The sequence below is a fragment of the Capra hircus genome, chromosome 29, assembly GCF_001704415.2.
Source record: "Capra hircus breed San Clemente chromosome 29, ASM170441v1, whole genome shotgun sequence".
NCBI lineage: Eukaryota > Metazoa > Chordata > Mammalia > Artiodactyla > Bovidae > Capra > Capra hircus.
This window is the reverse complement of record NC_030836.1, coordinates 46,581,345-46,603,383: the sequence shown is the minus strand read 5'-3', so window position 1 is coordinate 46,603,383 and position 22,039 is coordinate 46,581,345. Positions and strand designations below refer to the sequence as shown.

Sequence of the window (22,039 nt, the reverse complement as noted above, 5' to 3'; positions counted from 1 at the left end):
GTGGTGCAGCCGAGGGAGGCGGGATAAAAAATTCTTCTTCCCGATTGGCTAAGAAAGAGCAGGCGCTGGAAGGGCAAAGGAGCCGGGACTCCCGAACCCTTAGGGGCGGGACATCCGAGGCGTGGTTTTAGGATGCAGCTCACATCCAACAGGGCCCTCCGGGTAGAGGGAGACACGCTGCTCCCCAGCGGGGTAAGGGCGATAACGGTGATTCCGCACCATAGCTGGGCTTTGGTAGGCTTTTGGACTTCCCTTGTGGCTCAGCTAGTAAAGAATCCGCCCGCAATGCGGGAGACCTGGGTTCGATCCCTGGGTTGGGAAGATCTCCTGGAGAAGGAAAAGGCTACCCACTCTAGTATTCTGGCCTGGAGAATTCCATGGACTATACAGTCCATGGGGTCACAAAGAGTCGGACACGACTGATCGACTTTCGCTTTCACTTTGGAGCTCTCCAGGCTCCTCCGTCCATGGTATTCTCCAGGCAAGAATACTGGAGTGGGTTGCCATTCCCTTCTCCAGGGGATCTTCCCGACCCAGCGATCGAACCTGGGTCTCCTGCACTGCAGGCAGACGCTTTACCATCATAGCTGTGCTTGCCCTATGCCAAACCTCCACCCAGGCAGCTTCACTTAATCCTCACCGCAACCCTGTGTGGAGGAACGGTTTACGAATAGGAAAACTGAGACCCGGGCTTGTGCAGGAACTTGATCCAATCCTTGAGAGCTGCGCAGTGCGGCCTCCTCAACCGCTCCTCAACCGCTCCTGGATGTATACGACTCGGGAGCCCCATAACCCAAACAGCCACCAAACAAACCCACGTTTCCTCCCGGTGAGTTGTGAGGCAGAGGGAACTGGGAGGCTGCAGACACTGAGAAGATCCTTGAAGGCCGCCGGTTTCTTGGGGTCGCGGGGGTGGGGAGGGGTGGGGGGGTGGGGGGGGGTGGGGGGGGTGGGGGGGGAGGCGGGGAGTGGAAGGTGGATAAGGAGGTCTTCCTGGAAGAGCTGACATCCAAGCAGAGAGCACGGAGGAGTTGGGCAGAACAAGAAGGGCCAGAGGGCGCGCCCAGCTCATGTGGGGAGGTCCCTAGAGGGGGACACATCAACGGCATCAGAAGAGGACAAGGATGGGGACACGGGGGCGTGCGCAGGGCTGTGGCAGAGCCTCCCAAGGAAGGTTTCCCGTCCAGACTTGTGGGCCAAAGGGAGCCAATGAAGGGGTTCAGGCTGAGGGCTGGCATGGTCCAGTGGGCTTTGGGAATATCCGTGGGTGCACTGAGAAGGACTGGGCCTGGGAGAAGAGGGTAGGTGATGGATGGCCCTGGGCACAGCCTTCAGTGTGTGGATTGGGGAGGCCCGTGGCATCATCGAATCATCAGGAATTGCTCAAAGATGGGACTTGGGCGGTAGAAGGGAGTGTCCAGCTGGAGGCCTGGGAGTTTGGCAGCTAAATGGGTGGGGACCGCTCCAGAGCACTGAGGTCCAGGAAGATGAGCAGGACAAGGAAGAGGATGAGCCCAGGGTGGGACATGGAGAGGAGAGGGTGCCCAGGGCCAACCACCTGGGGGACAGGAGCGTGTTCAGAGCTCCTCAGGGCTCGAGCTGAAGGGAAGGAGAATCTACTGTGGGCATCTCATCAATCTTGCCTGGAGGGAGAGGTGGGGAGAGAGACAAGGGAGGCAGCCTTCCCCCGCCTGAATGAGGAGACAGGACGCTGGAGCTTAGAGTCAGCAATTAGGTTCCAAAATTTAATCCTCACAGTGATCTCAGGAGATATTGTTCGTCACTTCCTCTGTACACCAGAGAGGGGGACAAGCTCAGAGAGGGCAGGGACGACCCAGGTCACAGCAGGTCCACAGCAGGGCATGGATCAGATGCCAGGGCCCCTTCTGCACCCCTCCACAGAAAGAGGGGTCCCAAGTGCCCACAGCTGCCCGACTCCCCTGGAACATAGGTGGCCAGCCTGGGAGCCAGAGAGCAGGTTACAGTTTCCCACGTGCCCACACTGTGGCCCGTCCTGGTTGTGGGGCAGCCGAAGGCCTGAAAAGAGAAGCCTTGGGTGGGAGGAGGGCAAGCACTGGTCTGGACTGTGGCCTTGGCAGGTCTTTTGCCCCTGCATTGTGGATCCCAGGTCCTGTCTCCCCCAGCCTCAGGTGGCCACGGCAGCGGAGGACTCACGGGCGTGGGCTGGGAGGGATGCTCAGTGCCCCCGAGCCTGGGCTGGGCTCACAGCAGGGTGCAGCTGCAGCTGCGGGTCTCCAGGGCCATCAGCAGCACCCTCAGGTTGCGTGGAGTGTGGGGCGGGTAGCGGATGGTGTAGATCTTCTCCAGCCCTGGGGGGCGCAGCAGGCAGGCGCGGTGGTGGGAGAAGGTGTCGAAGGAGAACTTGCCGTGGTAGTTGCCCATACCGCTGCTGCCTGCAGAGGGACAGGAGGCACGCCAGTCAGGCCTCCGAGGGCCAGCCAAGGGGCGTCAGACACACCTGGGCTCTGCTGGTCACAGGGTATGACCTGAGTGGGCCGCTCACCCCCGAGCCTTGGTTTCCCCACATGTAAAGTGGGCTAATCATGAGATGCTAGGGGTAAAGGGCTTAGCCCCACCCTGGCACCAGCACCCAGTCAAATAAATGTTGAGGACGCCAGGTCTGGGGCAAGATGGGTGGACAGTGGGTGAGTGGGTTCCAGGGGTTGGGGGAGGGAAGGATTGGGGGTTTGGGTTAACAGTGCTCACCACAGAAAATAGACAAGGACCTACTGTAAAGCACAGGAACTATATGCAATATCTTGTAATAACCTATAATGGAAAAGAATCTGAAAACGTGTGTGTGTGTGTGTGTGTGTGTTAGTTGCTTAGTCATGTTTGACTACTCTTTGACTACTACAACTCTTTGAGACCCCACGAACTGTAGACCACCAGGCTTCTCTGTTCATGGAATTCTCCAGACAAGAATACTGGAGTGGATTGCCATTCCCTTCTCCAGAGGATCTTCCTGACCCAGAATCAAACCCTAGTTTCCTGCATCGCAGGCAGATTCTTTATCATTTGAGCTACAGGGAAGTCCTGTGTGTGTGTGTGTGTGTAAAACTGAATTGCTGAAACCAACACATTATTGTAAATCAAATACACTTCAGTTAAAAAAAAAAGGGAGGCAAGATGGAAAGTAAAGAAAGCAACCCCCCAGTGGATTCTGGGGTGACTCCCTAGGTTTGAATCCCAGCTTTGAACTGGCAAGTGACTTTGGCTCGGTCTCCTCGTGACATGGGGGGACAGTGGCACCACCTTCTAGGGTTGCAGGGACAAGTGTTCAGCCCCATAGATACAGCGAGTGCTGTGTTGAGTCCACAATGTCTAGGTAGGGAGACAGTCAAGGACCAGGCAGTAGGAAGTCCAGGGGAAGCAGCCTGGTGGAAGCAGGGGCAGTCTGAGAGGGTTTCCTGGAGGGGTGAGGCCTGAGTGATACAGCATTGACCAGATAAAGTGGGCGTGTCGGGGCAGGAAGGCCCCAGACTGAGGGACAACTCGAGAGAGCATTGGAAGTGGGTGACCTGGATGTGCTGGGACTCAGGTCAAGCTCCGTGTGGCTGGGGCAGCAGCTAGGGAAACGGGAGAGGAGGCTGGAGCAGGATTCCACGGCCAGGCCAGGTAGGGCTGGCCTCCGGAAGCCAAGTCGGGGTCCTGTGGCTCTGTCAGGGGCTGGGAGCTATGGGGGGCTTCGTCAGGGGAGTAAGAGGACCAGGTTCCCCCACTGACAGACCCACTCACTTCCCTGAGGAAGAGTGACTGGGACTGGAGGTAGGAGCCAGGCGGGCTGGGGGCCGGGCTTCCAGAAGGGGGACAGCCCGTGCCCAGCCCTGGGAGGGCCTGGGATGACCAGGGCAGCCCACCAGGCCCTGCTGGTCATTTACTCCGGTGCCCAGTGTGGGCCCTCTCATCCCCTGAGGAGGAGGTCGCTCAGAGAGGGGCCGTGGTGGCCCCACATCACACAGCCGTCGGCTTGCTGGGGCCAGCCTCAGAGGCCAGGACCTGGCAGCCGGCCTGGGGGCTGCTAGGGCCTGGTGGAGGGGGGAGCTGACAGCAGCCCCCCATCTCCATCATGGACCCAAGCAGCTGAGGGAGGGCTTGAAGGAGCCGCGAGTAGCCGCACGTGGTGTAGAGAGCACACCCGGGCCGCCCTGCATGCGACGCCAGGCCAGTCGGGGAGAAAAGCGGCAGCAAGCACCGTGGACGGACTTCACAGTGACGCTGAAAACAACGTAAGCTGTGTCTGCGGGTCTGCCTGCGGATGGAAGTGCCAGGACCGGCGTGGAAGGTTCCGCTCCAGGCTCTGTGGAGGGGAGCGGGGCGAGGTGAGAGACGGCACCTACCCACTCCTCCGAAAGGCAGGCTGGCCAAGGTCAAGTGCATGAAGCCGTCGTTCCCACAGAAGCCCCCGCTGCTGGTCTGGGCCAGGACCCGCTTGACCACCTTGGGGGGAAGAAGCGGTGAGGCTGGTAAGAGAGCTGCGGGGGCTCTACCTGGCCCCCTCAGGGTCCCGGGGCCCATGGCAGGGTCTGAAGCCACCATGTCAGCTGAAGAGTAGCCTGCCACCCCCACGTCAGCACTGGAGACGTGTGTCTTGAGCCTCCCTTGAGTGGGGTCCACGCAGGCGGCCGTGGACACAGACTCAGGCTGGTAGGGGAGGCGGGAAACCCAGCCTCCTCCTGGGGACATGGAGGGGTGGGCGATCAGGGAGATGCCCCAGGAGGGATGTGAGGTGCCTACTGGGTGTCCAGGAGGGCAGAAGTGAGTAGGAGGGATCCCCACCCACGCAGAGTGAAGGCCAGGTTGGGAGGCCGAGGGGCAGGGAAGCTGTGGGAGGCCTGTGGACTGCGCCACCGGGAGGACACTGAGATTTGTACTTTGGAAACATGAACTTGACCCCTGCTTGACTTAATGAAGGCCCTTCTTCGGTCTATGGACAATAAAGAAAGATTCAGTTCAGTCGCTTAGTCGTGTCCGACTCTGCAGCCCCATGGACTGCAGCACACCAAGCTTCCCTGTCCATCGCCAAGATGAGCAGACACTGAAGAGTTGTTGCACAAAACCTTGGCTGTAGTTAGTTACAACGTGTGACCCTCAGGTCACAGCTAGATCAGGGCCTCCCGCAGAGTGGACCCCCATCCTCAGGGTCAGAAAATCCCGTTGAGACCAGCAGTAAGGACAGCAGAATGTGGAGCTGGGACCACCAGTGCTCAGTGGACCCAGGGCAGGGCATGCGGGGTGGCATGAGGGTTTGTGTCACCGTGCGTCCTAGAACAGCACCGGGGAGTCGGAAAAACTTGAAAGCCGACTGGCCAGAGGAGCCCCCTCCCTGCTTCTAAACACCTGTGTAGCACTTTCTTTTTTGACTGCACTGTGCAGCATGTGGAATCTCGGTTCCCCCACCAGGGAGTGAACCTCTGCCCCCTGCATTGGGAGCAGGTTTAACAGAACCTTAACTACTGGACACCCAGGGAAGTTCCTGTGTAGCATTTTCTAAAGTTAACATTATGCAGATAAACAAGGGCTCCTTGGAACAGCTGATTCTAGGGCCAGGCAGCTTGTAGACCCAGAAAGGAAGGAAGTGGTGGGAAAACCAAAGGATGGGCAGGTGTCTGGGACAGAGCAGCTCCCAGTGCCCAAAGGCCGGACAGGTCGAACGAAAATCAGGTGGTATTGGGGACAGGTTGAACAAGGAAACAAATCAGGTGGTATTGGGTTGTAACCCGGAAAATAAAGCAGATGCACTGGAGTCCGTGCTGATAAACAGAGCCAGGCTTCCCGGGCGGGCCAGTGGTTAAGACTCCGTGCTTCCACTGCAGGAAGCCCAGGTTCAGTTCCTGGTCAGAGAACTAAGATCGCACGTGCCACATGGCGCGGCCAAAGAGAAAAAAGGCACTGCTATAAAGAACCAAGCCAAGATTCCAGGTAGGATATGCAGATGTTCCCCTCCAGCAGGTAGAGCTTACTCTCACCCCATTGAAGGTAGGCTAGACTTAGTGACTTGCTCTCACAGAACAGGATAAGGAAAGGGAAAAATAGTCCTTGGTGGAGACCTGTGCCAGACCTAACCTTGGCCAGGGATGAAGGTTAACCTCACCAGTGATGCATGGATCCCATGGTCCCCTGAAGATGAGCAGAGATGGGCCCTTGGCCCTGTGGGCTTCTTTCATGAGAGAAACAGCTGACCACTGAGATGGGGGCATTCTGCAGGACAGATGGCCGGCACCCCGTAAGATGAGAGATGGCCACAAGGGGACCAGAGGAGCCATGGCAACTAAATGCAGCTCGGGACCCTGGCCTGGATCCTGGGGTGGAAAGAAAAACTGGCAAAATCTGTCCAAAGTCTGGAGTGTGGTTGACAGCAATGTGCCAATGTCAGTTTCTTTCGACCAACGTAAGGGGAGAAACTGGAGTATATGGGCCTTCCCTGGACTCTCTGCAACTTTTCTTTAAATCTAAAAATTAAAAGTTTATTTTAAAAAAGCCTTGCCAGGACTTCCCTGGTGGTCCAGAGGGGAAGACTCCGTGCTCCCAGTGCAGGAGGTCTGTCCTCCATCCCTGATTAGAGAACTAGATCCCACAGGCCTGAGGCAACTACGAGTTCGCATGCCACAACTAAGACCTGACACAACCTAAATAAATAAATAGATATAAAAAGTAAAATTTAAAAAAGCATTGTCCAGGGGAATCCCCTGGAGGGTCAGTGGTTAGGACTCTGCGCTTCCACTGCAGGGGCATGAGTTTGAGCCCTGATTGGGAACTAAGACTGCATGCTGCTCGGCACTCCAGTGAAGGGGGTAGGGGTCGGGGGGAAGCATCGCCCAGTCTATGAGGGATCTCAGGAGTGTTGGGGGTGGGGGACGCGTGTCCTGAGCTGAAGATTGCTGGCCACACGCAAGTGAGCCTCCCAAAGGGCCCCCAGGGAGGGGCAGGGGACCAGGGCTCACTCTTGGGTCTGCGTGTTCTGGTCATTCATCCCCCTTCAGTCATTTCATCCCATGTTGTGTGTGCCTTCCACGAGCCAAGCACCGAAGGCCAAGATGATGCAGAACAAGAGAGGCCAGGGCTGACGTAGAGGGGATGCTGGACCCTAGAGGAGACCCTGGGGAGCTGCCTACTAAAGACCCATGAGAACTTGGCCTAGATTGAAAGGCAGCAGGGAGGCCCTGCTGCCCCTAGGAGAAAGGAGAGAGACAGAGCCCAGCGTGCCACCTGTCAGTGCCCCTGAGGGACCAGGACCCCTGCCCTCCTGCCAGGCCCATTGGTCCACTCTGGCCCTGGAGCCATCGCCCTCTGCTGACCCCACTCCAGTCTCTACTGCTGCCACCTGCCCCCGCCTTCGTCCAGCCCCACCTGGCTGCTGTTGGAGAAGGCGTACAGGGCCAGGGGCTTCTCCCGACGGTTGATGAAGTCGATGGCCTGGCCCAGGCTCCTCACGTTCACGATGGGCAGGATGGGCCCGAAGATCTCCTCCTGCATCACAGGATCTGTCTCCTGCACGTCCACCAGCACCGTGGGGGCTGCCAGAGACAGGGGCCGGCTCAGCCCAGGGGCGGGGCCCTCTGGTGGGCGGGGTCTAAGGCGAGTGGGCCTCTGGTGGGCGGGGCCTACGGCGGGTGGGCCTCTGGTGGGCGGGCCCACGGGCTGTCAGGGCCCAGGGACCCGGATGTTCCAGGGATGGTACTCTCCCCGCAGCCCCTTGGAAGTGACCACGAGGGGCTCCCCAGCCTGACCGGGCTCGTGGGGCCCAGAGAATCACTCAGCCTTGGTCTCACAGTCAGAGGGTGATCTGATCTTAGACCCCAGAGTCTGAGGCCCCAGGTCCCAGCCTGTTAGACACTCTGAGTCGTTTGGCCCAAGAGACCAGGGTTCTTTGTTCGCAGCAGAGCAGACGCTCAGGACGGGTTTTGGGAGCTGAGAACCAGAATCGTGGGCACGTAGCACTAGGGGTCGTGTGGCCCGTGGAGCAGCGGATCGTGGGGCTGAAGTTGGGAAGCTGAGCCTAGAACTCTGGGGTCTGAGCTTGGAGAACTTGGGCCAGAGTGTGGAGTCGTGGGGTCGCGGACTCAGACCGCAGCACCAGGAAACACCAGGGTCACGAAGTCGTGGCACCAGGCTGGGCTGTAGCGGTGGGGTGGGGGGAGCCTCAGAGCCCAGACTCGGGGCCCAGCTGTGGCCCCCAGCGTGGAGGGGCCTTCGCTGGGATGTGGATGGGGGTGGGGCACAATGGCAGGGAGGGCGGGTCTCACCGATGTAGAGATCGCTTTCATCACTCTGGCCGCCAATGACCACGCGGCCGAAGCTCAGCAGGCCCCGGAGCCGCTGGAAATGCTTCTGGCTGATGATGCGGCCCAGGTTTGGGGAGCTCTGAGGGTCGTCGCCATAGAAACGGGTGATGGCGCTCTGCAGGGCGGGCACCAGCCGCGCCTGCATCTCGGGGCTGCACAGGACATAGTCGGGGGCCACGCAGGTCTGGCCGGCGTTGAAACAGCGGAAGAAGGCCACCCGGTTGGCCACAGTCTGGGGGTCGCAGTTGTCGTCTACGTAGCAGGGGTTCTTGCCTCCCAGCTCCAGTGTGATGGGCGTCAGGTGCTTGGCGGCGGCAGTCATGATGATCTTGCCAACTTGAGGGTTCCCTGGGCAAGGAAGGAAACCAGGGTGGCTCTCCATCACTTGACCAGGCGGGGCAGCCCCAGTCCAGGGCTGGACACTCTCAAGGGGGTTCACTCCCTGCCCTGCACTTCCCTGGAGAGGCCTTTGAATGGGGTCTCACCTGGCCTTTCCTTGTCAGTTGCTGCTACACTGGGACCTTCCTCCCATCATCTTCCCCCTACCCCCACCCTGACCAGCCCCACACAGTGGAAGGTCCCGGCTCCCTCACCTGACTTGCCCGCTTAGACATCCAGGAACACCCCCACACACACACTACAATGTCCCCCGGCTGCTGACCCCAGGCTGGGACCTGCAGGGACTCTTTCTAACCCTCCCCTCTGCAGCCTCCCTTCTCTCCACTGGCCTCTGAAAATGACCCCTGTGGCCCAAAGTCAGCATCCCACTCCAGCTGGTCAATATCTGGGTCTCCCCTCTCTCTGACCAGATGCGGCAGCCCTGGCACCCTCCGCCCCAGGTCCCTGCCTCTTCTCTGTGTTGGTCTCCCTGGTCTCACAGTCCCCTCCTCCACTCAGCCACCCCAACCACTCCTGATGCCCCCCAGGGCTTGAGACCCTCCTGCCCATGCCTGACCCAGGGTCCCATGCTGCCGTTTGTGTTGTGATGACCCTGGTCTTTCTCCCCAGCCACCACGGCGTGAGGGAGCCCGAAGCCCAGTCACCTCTCTGGTCTCACTTCCTCCTGCTTCCCTGTCCTTGGTCCCCTCTATCCAGGCCCCCTCACCCCCCGGGTGCTCTCCCCTGACCACAGCTCCTCCCTCAGGGCCTCCTGTCTTTGTCAAACACCTCCCTGACTATGAGGCCATCCTAACCAACCCTGCCATGTGCCTTCCCACCTCTGCCCTGATCAACTTGGAATGGGCTCCATGACAACGCGGGAGACCTTGCCTTCCTAGCCCTGCTTCATCCCAAGGCCTGGCTGTGCCGGGCACGGTCTGCGCTCTAGTAAATGTTCACTGAGTGAGCAAGTGAGCGAGTGAGTGCATGCTGCCGAGGCCACATGCTGTGACAAAGGCTTTCATTCATCCATTTATCCTTAAGACAGGCCTGTGACTTGGGGATGGCCCCTGTCCCACTGATAAGGAAACTGAGGCCTGGGCAAGTCAGGAGATGTGGCAGAGTGCCTTCTGATAGTTCATCGGCCCCTGCACAGACTGCCTCGGAGGCCTGACCTGGACATTGGCCTCTGGGGTCTGCCTGCCTTGCCTCTGCACCCTCGGTCCTGAGGGGCCAGGCTCAAAGCCCATTGAGCTTTGGGGTGTGGCGGTGGAGGGTGAGTGGAGGGTGGGTGGTGGCCCCCCCCCCCCAGCTGCTTCCTCCTGGTATTCCCCCTCGTCCCAGGAATCTGGAGGAACAGCTGAGAACCCTGCCTCTGCTCTCCCCCCGCCACCCTCCCGCCATCTCCTTCCCTGTCTGTTACAGTGGCGGCTGGCAGGTCTTGTCCTGGGCTTGCGGCAGGGTCTGGGGAGGAGAGAGGCCGAGACAGCCTCCCCGGCCAGGGACGAGGTGTGCCATGGGGGAGGCAGGTCTGGCCTCTCTCCTCCAGGGCCTGGCCCACTGACATGGCTGTCTGCCTCCTCCACCCTTTCTTCTCTTCTGGAAACTTTGTCCTGGTCACCTGAAGCTAGGTGGTGTCTGGGCCCCATGGGCACATGCCAGGGTGATGGCAGGTGACCTCTGGGGGCAAAATCCAGCCTGCCCCAACCCTGGCTAGTGAGGTGGGCTCTGCATCTCTTTGTCACCCAAGTCTCCAGACCCTCGTCCGTCCAGCCTTCCAGAAGGGCTGCGGGGTGGTGAGGGAGTGCCTGGCATAGCCGAAGCTCACTCAGCAAGGGCAGATGTTGCGACGTGTGAAACTGTGATTGGTGGAGAGGCCTGTTCCCTGGGACGGGGTCCAGCCCCCCAAGGGTCCCCAGGGGTCCAGGGCCACTCTCCAGGCTGCTTGTCCTGGAGCCGAGCGCACCCCCCAGCGCTCACCCCCGTGTCCTCCCTGGCCGGCTGTCTACCTCTGTCCTCTGAGCCTCTCTCCAGCAGCTGGGGACAAGGCCTGGAGTGTGGGGCTGGCCTCAGGCCTCTCGCCCCTCCCATCCTGGGCACTCCCCCGACTTGCCCCCGCAGCTGGCCCCTCACCTGTGAAGAAGATGTAGTCGAACTTGTGCTCCAGCAGTCGCCCCGTCTCCTGGGGCCCGCCCAGCACCACAGCAAAGCAGCTCTGTAAGGGGGGATGGACAAACGCAGGCTCCCTCTGGGGTCCCAGCCTGAGAGCCCAGGGGGCTGCCTGCCTGCCTGGGGCCGCTCCCCCCTTGCCTGGCCTGACCCAGCGGTGCCAGGGCTCCAGGCGGGCTGGGTGGGGAGCGGGGAGCCCCCCAGGGGCACTGGGCAGGGCAGTGCCAGCCCAGCACGTGTGAGGTTGGGGCCTGGCAGAGTTGGGGTGGGGACTGAGGCCAGGGTGACCAGAGACAGGCAGGGAGCCCCTGGGGACAGGCCCCACCCTCTGTTTCACGCAGAGGGGAACAGAGAAGCCGGTGACCTGGCCAAGGCCACACAACCCAGAGGAGGTCAGAACTCAGGTCTGCCCCGGGCCCAGGGGGCCGGCCTGGCCCTGCTCGGCCCCAGTGTGGTTGCCCGGTCTGCACCAGGCCCGGCTCACCTGGTCCAGGTATCGGGGCAGCACCTCGGCCAGGACCTTCTCAGTGCTCTTGCTGATCTCGGAGGGTTTCAGCACCACGCAGTTCCCTGTGGGGAGGGCGGGGTGGGGCGGGGAGAGGGCAGGGCCATGTGTAGCCACGCCCCATGTCCATTGGTCCTCACACACCTGCAGGGCAGGAGCCCACCTCACTCCCTCTCCAGGTGAAGAGTACAGCTCGGCTAGGAGAGGTGCGGTCCCAGCCCCAAATCCTCACACATGGAAACCAGGCCGTCTTAGCCACCTGGTGCCAGCCCCCCTCAACTCCTCCCTGGCTTTGAGGGTGGCTGTGAAGCCATGAGGCTGGGAGAGGATGGGGGGGGTGGCGGGAAGGCGGAGGGTCCCTCTCACCTGCTGCGAGGGCGCCCACCAGGGGCCCCAGGCTCAGGTTCAGAGGGTAGTTCCAGGGAGACAGGATGAGCACCAGGCCGAAGGGCTCCTTCCGGATGAAGGCCGAGTCCAGCTGCGTGGCCTGGGCCAGGGCCAGCATGGTGGACAACGGTGAGGGGCTGAGACCCCAGCCCCTCAGCCACCCTCCACCCAGAGAGGTCTCCTGACCCCAGCGTCACTCACCAGGTTCTTGGACACTTTCTCATCCTTCATCCAGGCCCTCAGGTTCCTAAGGGCCAAGTTAATCTCGTTCTGGCTGATGCTGATTTCAGACAGCTCTGCCTCAAAGGCTGACTGCAGGGGGGGGGGGGGGGAAGGGCACGGTCAGGACTGGGGTCAGGGACCCAGGATCCGCAGGTGGCCGGAGCCCTGGAGAGGGCCGGAGCCCTGGGAAGGGCAAAGCCTGTCTTAATGACTCGTTCACTCATTCATTTATTGGTTCCGCGTTCACTGAATGCTTGCAGTGTGTGGGTCCCATTCCCGTGCTGGTGATGTAGCGGTGATTGAGCAGACAGAAGACCTGCCCCACGGAGCTGACGTTGTGGTGGGCGTGGGGAGCGCACAGTCCACGTGATGAGGAGAATACTGACTCATCCATTAGGATGTGACAGGTGCAATAGAAGGATGAAACAGGTTTTCAGGGTGCGTGTGTGAGTGCCTGTGCACATGCATGTGTGTCTCTTTGCTCTATTTCACACAAGATGGTCAGTACCATCCTCTGGGATGGCATGACATTTGAGCAGTGAAGAAAGAAAGGAAGGGCGCCCATAGATGCCTGGAGGCAGGATCTTCCAAGCTGAGGGTGTGGCATGTGCAAAGGCCCTGAGGCAGTGCAGGCTTTGCTCTCTTCCTGGTTAGCAAGCAGGAGGGTGGGTGAGGTGATGAGGCCTAGCCACTGGGGTGAGGGCTGTTGAGCACAGCAGGGACAGGATCTACCTGAAGTTTGAACAGGACTGTCCGTGTGGCCCCTTTGGCCTGCTTTTGTGGATGTCAGTCTGCAGCAGACCCTGAGGACAGGTGTCTCTGGATAATTGCCATCAGTCCCCATAGCCCAGGGGCCAACAGCAGATTTCAAGGGCAGGAGTCAGAAAGAGGCAAAAGTCAATAGGGACACTGTCCTGATCTCTGCCTGCTGGTGTGCCTGCCCCACCCTCATGAGGGAGGAGGGACCCAGCTTGTGCGCTGCAGGCAACTGGGAGGCCCATCTCTCGGGACTCCAGAGCCAGGCTGTCCTCATGCCTGAGACTCCGCTGTTACAGTGAGAGTGCCTTCCTGCCAGAGGTGAGGGTGATGGGCCCAGGGGTGCCAGAGCTGAGCCTTGAGCGGGAAGGGACCCTGGAGGAGGAAGCCCTGTCCACCGGCCGGCTTCAGGCACGCCTTCAATTGTGCCTGTGTTTACAGGCCCAGTGAGATCTCCTGTGACCTGCGTGAGGTTTGGGCCTGTTTAAGGGGCTTCTCTGGTGGCTCAGACGGTAAAGAATCCACCTGCAATGCAGGAGACCCGGGTTCAATCCCTGGGTTGGGGAGATCCCCTAGAGGAGGGCATGGCAACCCACTCCAGTACTCTTGCCTAGAGAATCCCATGAAGAGAGGAACCTGGTGGGCTACAGTCCATGGGGTTGCAAATAGATGGACACGACTGAGCGACTAACATTTTCACTCTTTTCAAGGGATGATCTGGACCCCATTGAATGCCATGGAAGAGTAGGCTGTTTTCAGCAGGGGCTGTGTGCCCTCAGGCAAGAACATGCCCTCTCTCAGTCACCTCTGAGGGTGACTGGGTGTGACCACCTGTACCTGGAAGGGGGGTGTGACCACCTGTACCTGGAAGGGCTGCTGGAGGTTAAGTGGGAGGATTCGTGCAGGGCAGACAGGGCAGATGCTGCCTGCTGGGAGGGTGGGAACAGGGCTGGCCGAGACCAGAAGGAGGGACAGATTGGATTTCCTGGGCTGCTGCTCCCTTCATGGAGCCCTGGCTCCGGAAGCCTTGAGGGTTGGAGGCGGGAGGTGAAATCTGAGCTGCAGGGAGAAGAGGGACCAGATAGACCATCGGGTCAGGTGTCACAGAGGCGGCCAGGCCAGGCCAGCAGGTGTGCAGGGCAGAGGCTCCGTGGGGGTGCCAGCTCCTAGGGAGCCCAATAAACCAGGGCAGGGGATGGGAGTCCCCTCTGTCCTGGATCAGGTCCAGTGAGGGACACTCCACACAAGGAGGCAGAGCCAGGCCCCTTGGATGTCAGAGAGCCAAGGAGAGGATGCTCTGGCACCATGGTTTCATAAATGGGACAACAGATGATTCCAGAAAAAGCTGATGAGGGAGCCCAGCTGTAGTCCCGGAGCATGGTGATAAATAGAAGGTTTGAGGACACTAAGAAAGGGGCTAGGCATCACCAGGAGGCCACATCCTGAGGATAAGTCCTTGTGCCCAGCTTTTGTTGTCCCTATGGAATGAGGGTGCCCTGATCCATGACCTCAGATGCCATGAAACCCCATAGTCTCCGAGTTCAGGCCTGCTCTGGAGCCAGGGTGGACACCCGGCTGGGTGTCTGCAAATCAGGTGGGTCCCAAGGAGGCTGCAGAGGCACCCCCAGGTCTGCCAGGGCTGACATCTCTCCCACGAACTGGGTGGAGCCAGCAGGCCCAGCAGAATGGCGAAGATGGCCGGAGGGCAGTAAGGGATGACTCCAGGGTTCCCTGGAGGGTTCTGCTCGTGGGCTCAGGAGGGTTGAAGAAGAGCTCGGTGCTCAGCATGAGCCAATGTGGGACTGCAGCCCCCGGGGACAGCGGCCCACGTGCACCTTGGGCCTGTCCTGGTGTGAAGTCTCAGAATAGCACCTGACCAGCTGGCAAACAGTCACAGCCTTGGAGGGCTATTGGTGGTGAAGGGCAGGGGGGCACCAATGTCCAGGGGTGAGTCTGGACACTGTGGCTTTGTGGCAAGCACAGGGATGTTTTGTCCAGAGAAAAACGCCGGGGACAGCTGTCTTGGGGCAGCGGCAACCACATGGGTGGGCCCTACTGGCTGAGAGGGTGGGAGGCTGACTACAAGGAAGGATATTTCTTGGGGTCCTGTCAAGGCTACTGCTGGAAACGGCAGGGACTGAGCCCCAGCCGTCCAGGATTTGGACAGAGGCCATGATGCCCACAGTACCTGGTGAAGCTGGTGTCCCCCCAACACACGCGGCCTTAGGGGTGCGACCCTCCTCTCCGGACCTCACCCCTCGTGTGTCTCCACCTCTTGCCCTCCCCTCCAGCTACGCCAGCCTCCTTGCCGCTCCTACACCGCGAAACACACCGGCACCTCCTGCCTCAGGGCCTTTGCACATGTTGGGCCCTCTGCCATTTCCCCCCTTGTCCCTGGGACCCTTCTCCCTCCCCCTTCACACATCACCATCTCCAGGAAACCTCCCCTGACCCCCACATAGGAAACAGCACCCTGACCCTAGCCTGCTCTCACCCCCTTCACACTGGGAGTGTCTCTCCATGGTATTCATCACCACCCAACATGCTTTGTATTTATTTACTGTCTAATTGTGTCTCTCCCTGGGAGGCCAGCTCCCTGGACTTGGTTTTATTTGTTGTATCCCCAGAGCCTAGAACAGGACCTGGCACATAGTAAGTGTTCAATAAATAGCAGTGGAGTGGGGGAATTCCCTGGCGGTCCAGTGGTTAGGACTCGGCGCTTTCACTGCCGAGGGCGCGGGTTCAATTCCCTGTCGGGAGACTAAAATCCCAAAAGCTGTTCGTGTGCGTGCGTGTGTGTGTGCATGCTAAGTCGCAGTCCAACTCTTTGTAACCCCACGAACTGTAGGTCACCAGACTTCTCTGTCTGTGGAATTCTTCAGGCAAGAATACACGGGAGTGGGTTGCCGTACCCTCCTCCAGGGGGTCTTCCCGACCCAGGGATCAAACCTGTGTCTCTTATGTCTCCTGCATTGGTAGGTGGGTTCTTTTCTACTAGCACCACCTGGGAAGCCCCAAATAGCAGTGGAGTGGAGGTAGAAATGAGCCACCAGATGAATGCAGAAGAGTGGGTTCTAGAGCAGGAAAGGAGGTGGGCGTGATGGCTTTTAGTTCCCCTTTGTGGAGGATGCAGCTGTCTCCCTCCTCCCCACCCCTGCCCCCTTCCCTGCAACCTCCCTCCCCTCACCCCTGCCCTCCTCCCCCGACCCCGCCCCCCACCCACCTTGTGCAGGTCCTGAGCCAGAGCCTCCTGCAGAAGCTGCTTGTTCTCTTGAAGAAAGCGGCTCAGGCCCTTCAGCTGGGCGGCCCGGAACTCGGCCGGCCGTGTGCGTCCCGAGACGAAGGCCTCCCGCAGCCTCTGCAGGGTGTCTACGAAGGGGTCCATCCTGCCAGGCAGGGGGCAGCATGGGTCAGGGCGCCCTCATCTCCGTGGCCCCCTCCCTGGCCCCTGCCCGCACCCAGGTGGGCCCACGGACACTCCCTCAGGGACTCACACGTAATCCCAGGGACCCGGGCTGCCCCACCTACACGCACACACACCACACACATGTACACACAGGACACACTTAGACACCCACGGACAGAACTACAGATCACGCCCCTCGGCCAGTGGGCAGGAGGGCCCTGGACCCCAGGGCAGTCACGGGCCCAGGCCTGGGCTGGGTGACAGCTACTCCACAACCCCTAAGGGCAAGCAGGCGGCCAGGGGACCACGGGTCTTCCTGCTGCAGGGAAACGAGCCCTAAGCCACAGCTCCCGCCCTGCTCCGCACCCCTCCCAGAGACGGCAGCCCTGAGCCCAGCAAGCCTGAGTGGAGCAACCGGGGGAAGTGTGGCCACCAACGGCCGCTGCAGCCACCTTGTTGGGACATTCCCAATGCAGAATGTGCTGCCACCCCCGGTCCCCAGGCGGGGGGCCCTGCCCAGGGAGGCCGGGCTGGTGGGCGGTGGCTCAGAGGCCGGATGACAGGACCCCTTTCCCTGTGGCCCAGCTCCGCAGCAAGATGGGGAAGGAAGAGCTCGCCTCCCACAGGTGCCGTGGCCCACCCCCACTCTGCAGCCACGGTGCAGGAGGAACAGGGAGTGGGGGTGGCAAGCGGTGAGGGGCAGCGCGGCCCTCGTGCTGTTATCAGCCTGGGCCGGCAGGCTGGGTAGGGGCCCTGGCATTCCCCGGGGCCCCCGCCTGTTTACCTAAAGCTCACGAGAGGAGCGCTCTGACGCACTCGGCCCTCGGCCTGGTGCCAAGGACCCATGGGGACCCTTTCCTCCTTCCCTTCTGACTCCCTTCCCTCAGGTCTCTGCTTGGCTGATGCCTCCTTCAGGCAGCCCACCGTGATTACTCCCTTATACATTCTCACAGTGGTCCTGCAACCGTGCTCCCCACCATACTACGTGTGTGTGAGTTGCTCAGTCATGTCCAACTCTTTGTGATTCCCATGGACTGCAGCCCACCAGACTCCTCTGTCCATGGACTGTTGCAGGCAAGAACACTGGAGTGGGTGGCCATTTCCTTCTCCAGGGGATCTTCCCCACCCCAGGATCAAACCCAGGTCTCCTGCGTTGTGGGCAGATTCTCCATCACCTGAGCCACCACGGAGGCCCACACAGTGTTGTACTTCGTGGTAAGTACTGGTTTTCTCGCCCAATTCTCTGTCCCCACCCCCCCATCCCTCTCCTCTCCCACTAGACTGGGAGGCAGGGCCCCACTCTGCCTTCTTAGCTCGTCATTTGGGTCTTTGTGCTCCCCATCTGTTAAGGTCTCCCTTCCACCTACCAGCTGACAGGGTTGTTGTTTTTTTATCAAGGATGAGACCCTGGCGGCCAGTTCAGGGCCCAGAGCGTGGCATCAGTGCCCCCAGGGATGCCAGCTACTATTAAGTGGCCACTGCTGCTGCAGCCCTAAGCTTTCTGGAGGGCTCCATGACCGCCAGGGCCAAGCTGCTCCAGCCGACAGGATGGCCTGGCCCGATGGACACCCTGCCGAGAGCCTGACGGGAGCCCTGAGCTGTCCCCACGCGTGATGGAGGCCAGACTGAGCCCACAGGCCTCCTGCTGCAATCAGGAGAAAGTGGGCAGTGGTCTGGGCACAGGGCGGGCTCCATGTCCCCCAAAGAGGGTGACGGTGCCCCAGAGCAGGGACATTGTCAGGGCCGCTCTCAGCCCCAGGCTCACCCTCCGCTCCGACCCTCCTCCTGGGAAGAGGGCATACTGGCCAGAGGCCCAGGAGCCCAGAGCCTTGAGGACCCCCCGGGCTGCCTTGTGAGCTCAAACCCTGACCCAGCCTCTTCTGGCTGTGTGACCTTGGGCAAGTCACTTGTCTTCTCACTGCCTCAGTTTCCACATCTGTAAAATAGGGATGCCGATAGCACTTGCTCTGGAGAGGGAAACGGCAACCCACTCCAGTATTCTCGTCTGGGAAATGCCATGGACAGAGGAGCCTGGCGGGCTACAGTCCGTGGAGTCACAAAGAGCTGGACACAACTGAGCGACTAAACCACCACCACCAGTAACACTTGCTAAATTCTGGAGGATTAAATGACATATCACCCCGGGAAGCAGTGGCCGTTGCCCGCATAGTTAATGGTCAGCTGTGGTTATTGTTACCAAGTGCTCGACAAATATTTATCCCTGTTCCCTCCCCCCCACCCCCTCTCACCTTTAGATTCCTGCTGATGGATGCTGAGTGCAAACTACACCTGCCCCCCTCCCTCCTCCTCAGGGTTCCTTTCCTGAGTCTCCGCAAAACCCACAAAAATGAGAGGCATCTCGCTTGAAGGGAGCATCTCCCAGTGCAGTGAGGGGCGGGGAGCTCTGCGGGGGTGGAGGTCTGGTTGGAACATTCCAGCAGCCTCTCCAGGCGACATTGAGGCAAACTCACACAATAGTGCCCCCTGCAATTTGGTCAGGACCGAGTCCCCCCCTGGAGGGGCCTGCTGGGGACCGGGGAGCTTGACTCAACCCACGTGAACAGGTGGGCCAAGGCTACCTGTGGGGCCTGGGGCCTGAGGGGACCCTGGGCCTGTGACCTCACAAGGGAGCCGAGCAGCTGCTGTGAACACACGTGCCCAGGTTCCTGCACTGGGAGGTCTGGGGGCCCTGAGCTCACCTCCCTGGGAGCTGTTAAGTCATTTGATGTGACAAGGGACGGCTTGTTTCCCGGGGGCCCCGGGACCTTCCCTCAAGGCCAGGGGCCTGGGGATGCACTAGAAAGAATGATGACCAGGCGCTGACGCTGCAGGTACTGTGTCAGCAGCGGGGGCGCCAGCCATGGGTACAGCGTGGTGTTCGGATGGTGTCCCTGAAGGGAGCTGAGGCCCGGGGCCCGTGGCGTCGAGACACTGACAGGCAGGGTGGGCACTCAGGTCTGCCGCCTCCAAAGCAGCATCAGGAAGCCACTGCTGCCCAGGCCCCGCCCCTGCGCCCTGCCTGGTCCTGACGATGAGCTACCTCCCAGCCCCCACCCCTGTCCACCCTCTTGTGCTTTTTGCCTTGGTTTCCCCATTTACACCACAGTCCCTCTAAAAGCATGCTCCCAGAATGCCATGTCAGGGGCCCAAGGACCTGGGTCCAAATCCTAGGTTATCAGCTCGGGCCTTGGGCAGGTGGCTTGGCCTCCCTGTGGCTCGCTTTTCCCATCTGTGAAATGGGCACGATGCCTGTGTCTACCCTGTGGTGCTGGGAAGCAGTTGGTGCTGGGCTGAGCCCCGTGAGTGCCCATGAGGATGGTTCCTGATGATTGTTATTCAGATAAGACTGCAAAGGACGGCTGTGCTGAGAGGGCTGAGGGGAGATCCTGGGGTGGGAACCCAAGGAAACCTTGGCCCAGCGTGGAAACCCGGGAGGCAAGGACATCAACTTGGGACCCCGTGGGGGCAGGGAAGCTGAGCTGGCAAGAGCAACAGAGGTGACCTTGGTGGTCTGAGGGCCTGGGAAGCCCCTTGACTGTCAGGTGGAGGTCACAGGCCTGCCTCGAAAGTCCCACAGGCCCCAATACTCTAGAGTCTCTAATCTGGCCTCACCCCTGGGGCCGTGTAGCCCTAACTTGGATTTTCCCAAGGTCTCCTGCACTCTGGGCAGCAGCCCCCTCCCTTCCGTGGGGGCCATGGGGAGCTGGGGACCAACCCTTGGCCGTGGGCCAAGCCAAACCCAGCCCCGCCGAATGGAGAGGCTGTGCCGGCAGCTGGACTCCCTGAGGTCCATCTGATAACAGCTTCTCTGCGAGGCCGGGAGGGAGGGCCCCGGCTGACCTTTCTTCCTGGACGTTGGCTGGGTCCATTCCCAAGAATGTGATCGCTCAGAACCACTCACGGTGAACCCCACCCCAGCAGCGGGTACGCGTGGCCGATGCCCAGGAAACGTGTTGTCAGATGGATGCTTGATGCCGCACCCGCTTCACCCCAGGGACAGGGGTGTATTCCTTCCTGGGGCAGCTGGTCCAGAGCTGGGGCCCCTGGCTCCCTCAGTAACCCCAGCCCAGCTCAGACTCAGTATGGGTGCTGGCTGGCCTCAGGGACCCTCGGCTTCTCTCTTTCATCTCTGAAGTTGGGGTGAAGGGAAGTCCCTTCCTCCTCCTTCTTTCTCCCCAGGTGGGCGTAGCAGCTCTGAGAAGGCAAAGCTAGCTTCTGCCTGCGACCATGAGGGGTCAGGCCTGCCCTGACCCAGAGCAGCCAGAGTCTCGACAGCAGCCCAGAGGCCCTGCACCAGCCCGCCAGCAGGCCCCGGCCCTGACCACTGGTCGCTGCATCACCAGCCGCCACGGAGTACCATACCTGAGGCCCTGCCCAGCTGCCCGTCTTCCTGGTCAGCCGCGCTCTGCCCAGCTGCCTGCCCTGCCGTTATGAAATGTCCAGGGCTAGGCCGGCCCCTGGGGCGGGGCCACCCTGGCCTCGTGCCTGACTGACTCCGGGCTAGCCAGAGGCCGCAGGCTGAGATTTCATCAGCACTTCCCTCTGTGTGGGGGGGGGGCCTCTAGGTCTTTCCCTGGACCACAAAAGAGGGCCAGGGCCCAGAGAAGGCCAACACCAGGCCAGCGTCACACAGCAGGCCTCGAGGGAGCTCTGAGCTGAGGGTCCATCCCGAGGCCTTGGTGGGAAGGGTCCCAGGCCTGGCTGGAGGAGGAGAGTCCAGGCAGAGGAATTCCGGGGTGGATGGGGGCTGTGGCCTGGAGCGGCAGGGAAAGCCTGCTCCCCACAAACCCCCCACCCCCGCCCCTCTGAGCCTCAGTTTCCCATCTGCAAAGTGAAGAGTTCAGATCCAAAGACAGCTGGAGTCTGTAAACACAACCTCAGGGCCCAGAAGGGCCACAGGCTTCGTCCTGACAGCCACGTGTCTGTGTCCATCAGCACCACCTCCCCCAGCACCCTACTCATGGCGCCTGTCACCCTTGCAACGTGACATTTTACAAGGAGGAGACAGAGGGGGAGGATCTGACCCCACAGGGCACGGTGGCAGGCTGGGACCCACAGGAGAAGGCTGTCGTTCTGCACCAGGCCGGGCCATCTCCAGCCACCCCCTCCTAACCTCTCGGGAAAGAGCAGCGCCCTCTGCCCTCCAGGTGGGCCGCCGTCATGACAAGTGTGGCCACGGAGGTTCCCGTGTGCCCACTCCTCCGCGTCACCCCAGCCCCCACGCCCACACACCTGTCAGAGCCAGCACAAAGGGGGAAGATCCCCCCGCGGGTGCTGGTGTCAGACAGGCGGCTGATTAGGTTACAGGTGTGGGGACAGGCGTATCCTCCGTGCCTTCGCCCCAGGCCTGTCACCCTGGGCCCGCTGCTGCCCCTCCACGTTGGTGCCCTGGGTCTTGCCCAGGTCATGGCCCAGGGCCTCTGGGCCAACCGGGCCCCCGGGAGATGCTCCTCACAGCCCCCACCCTCCCCGCAGCCCCTGCCTACCTGGGAGGGCAGGAGAGGCCTCCAGGCCCTCCTGCAGGATCTGGTAGCCCCCTAGAGGCTTCAGCCACTGGGACAGGGTAAGGGGCTGCTGGGGCCCCCGTCCTCTGCGTGGGATGGAGCCCCCGGCCGCTGCCTGTCACGTGGCTGGGCATGTGACAGCCCTGCCCTGCTGCCTGGAGCTGAGCCAGGCAGAGGCAGAGCCAGCGGCAGGCGGGGCAGGGCTGGAGATGAGCCTGGCACCGGTCAGCCTGCAACCAGGCCCAGAGAGGGGCAGTCACTGATCTAAGGCCACACAGCAAATCAGGGGCCCACCTGGGGAGACACTGGTGGGTGGCAGGGGTATTGCAGGATCCTGAGTGGCCCCTCCCTGACTGGGGATCCCTCCCGCAGGGGTTACCCCTGAACTTGTCACGAGTTCAGCCTG

General features: G+C 60.9%; 1 protein-coding gene across 2 annotated transcripts; it reads right to left on the bottom strand.

Moving 5' to 3' along the window:
- On the bottom strand, window positions 1,719–21,763 carry ALDH3B1 (aldehyde dehydrogenase 3 family member B1). Of its 2 annotated transcripts, none has more exons than XM_018042919.1 (10): window positions 21,616–21,763; window positions 15,947–16,109; window positions 11,947–12,057; window positions 11,725–11,845; window positions 11,338–11,423; window positions 10,818–10,899; window positions 8,268–8,654; window positions 7,372–7,538; window positions 4,362–4,461; window positions 1,719–2,414 (listed from the first exon to the last, which is right to left on the bottom strand). In XM_018042919.1, the coding sequence occupies exons 2-10, from the start codon at window positions 16,106–16,108 to the stop codon at window positions 2,224–2,226; spliced, it is 1,407 nt and encodes a 468-aa protein (XP_017898408.1). In that variant the 5' UTR covers window position 16,109; window positions 21,616–21,763; the 3' UTR covers window positions 1,719–2,223. The 2 variants fall into 2 exon arrangements, with proteins under 2 accessions (XP_017898408.1, XP_017898407.1); XM_018042918.1 differs by lacking the exon at window positions 21,616–21,763 and adding an exon at window positions 20,492–20,571.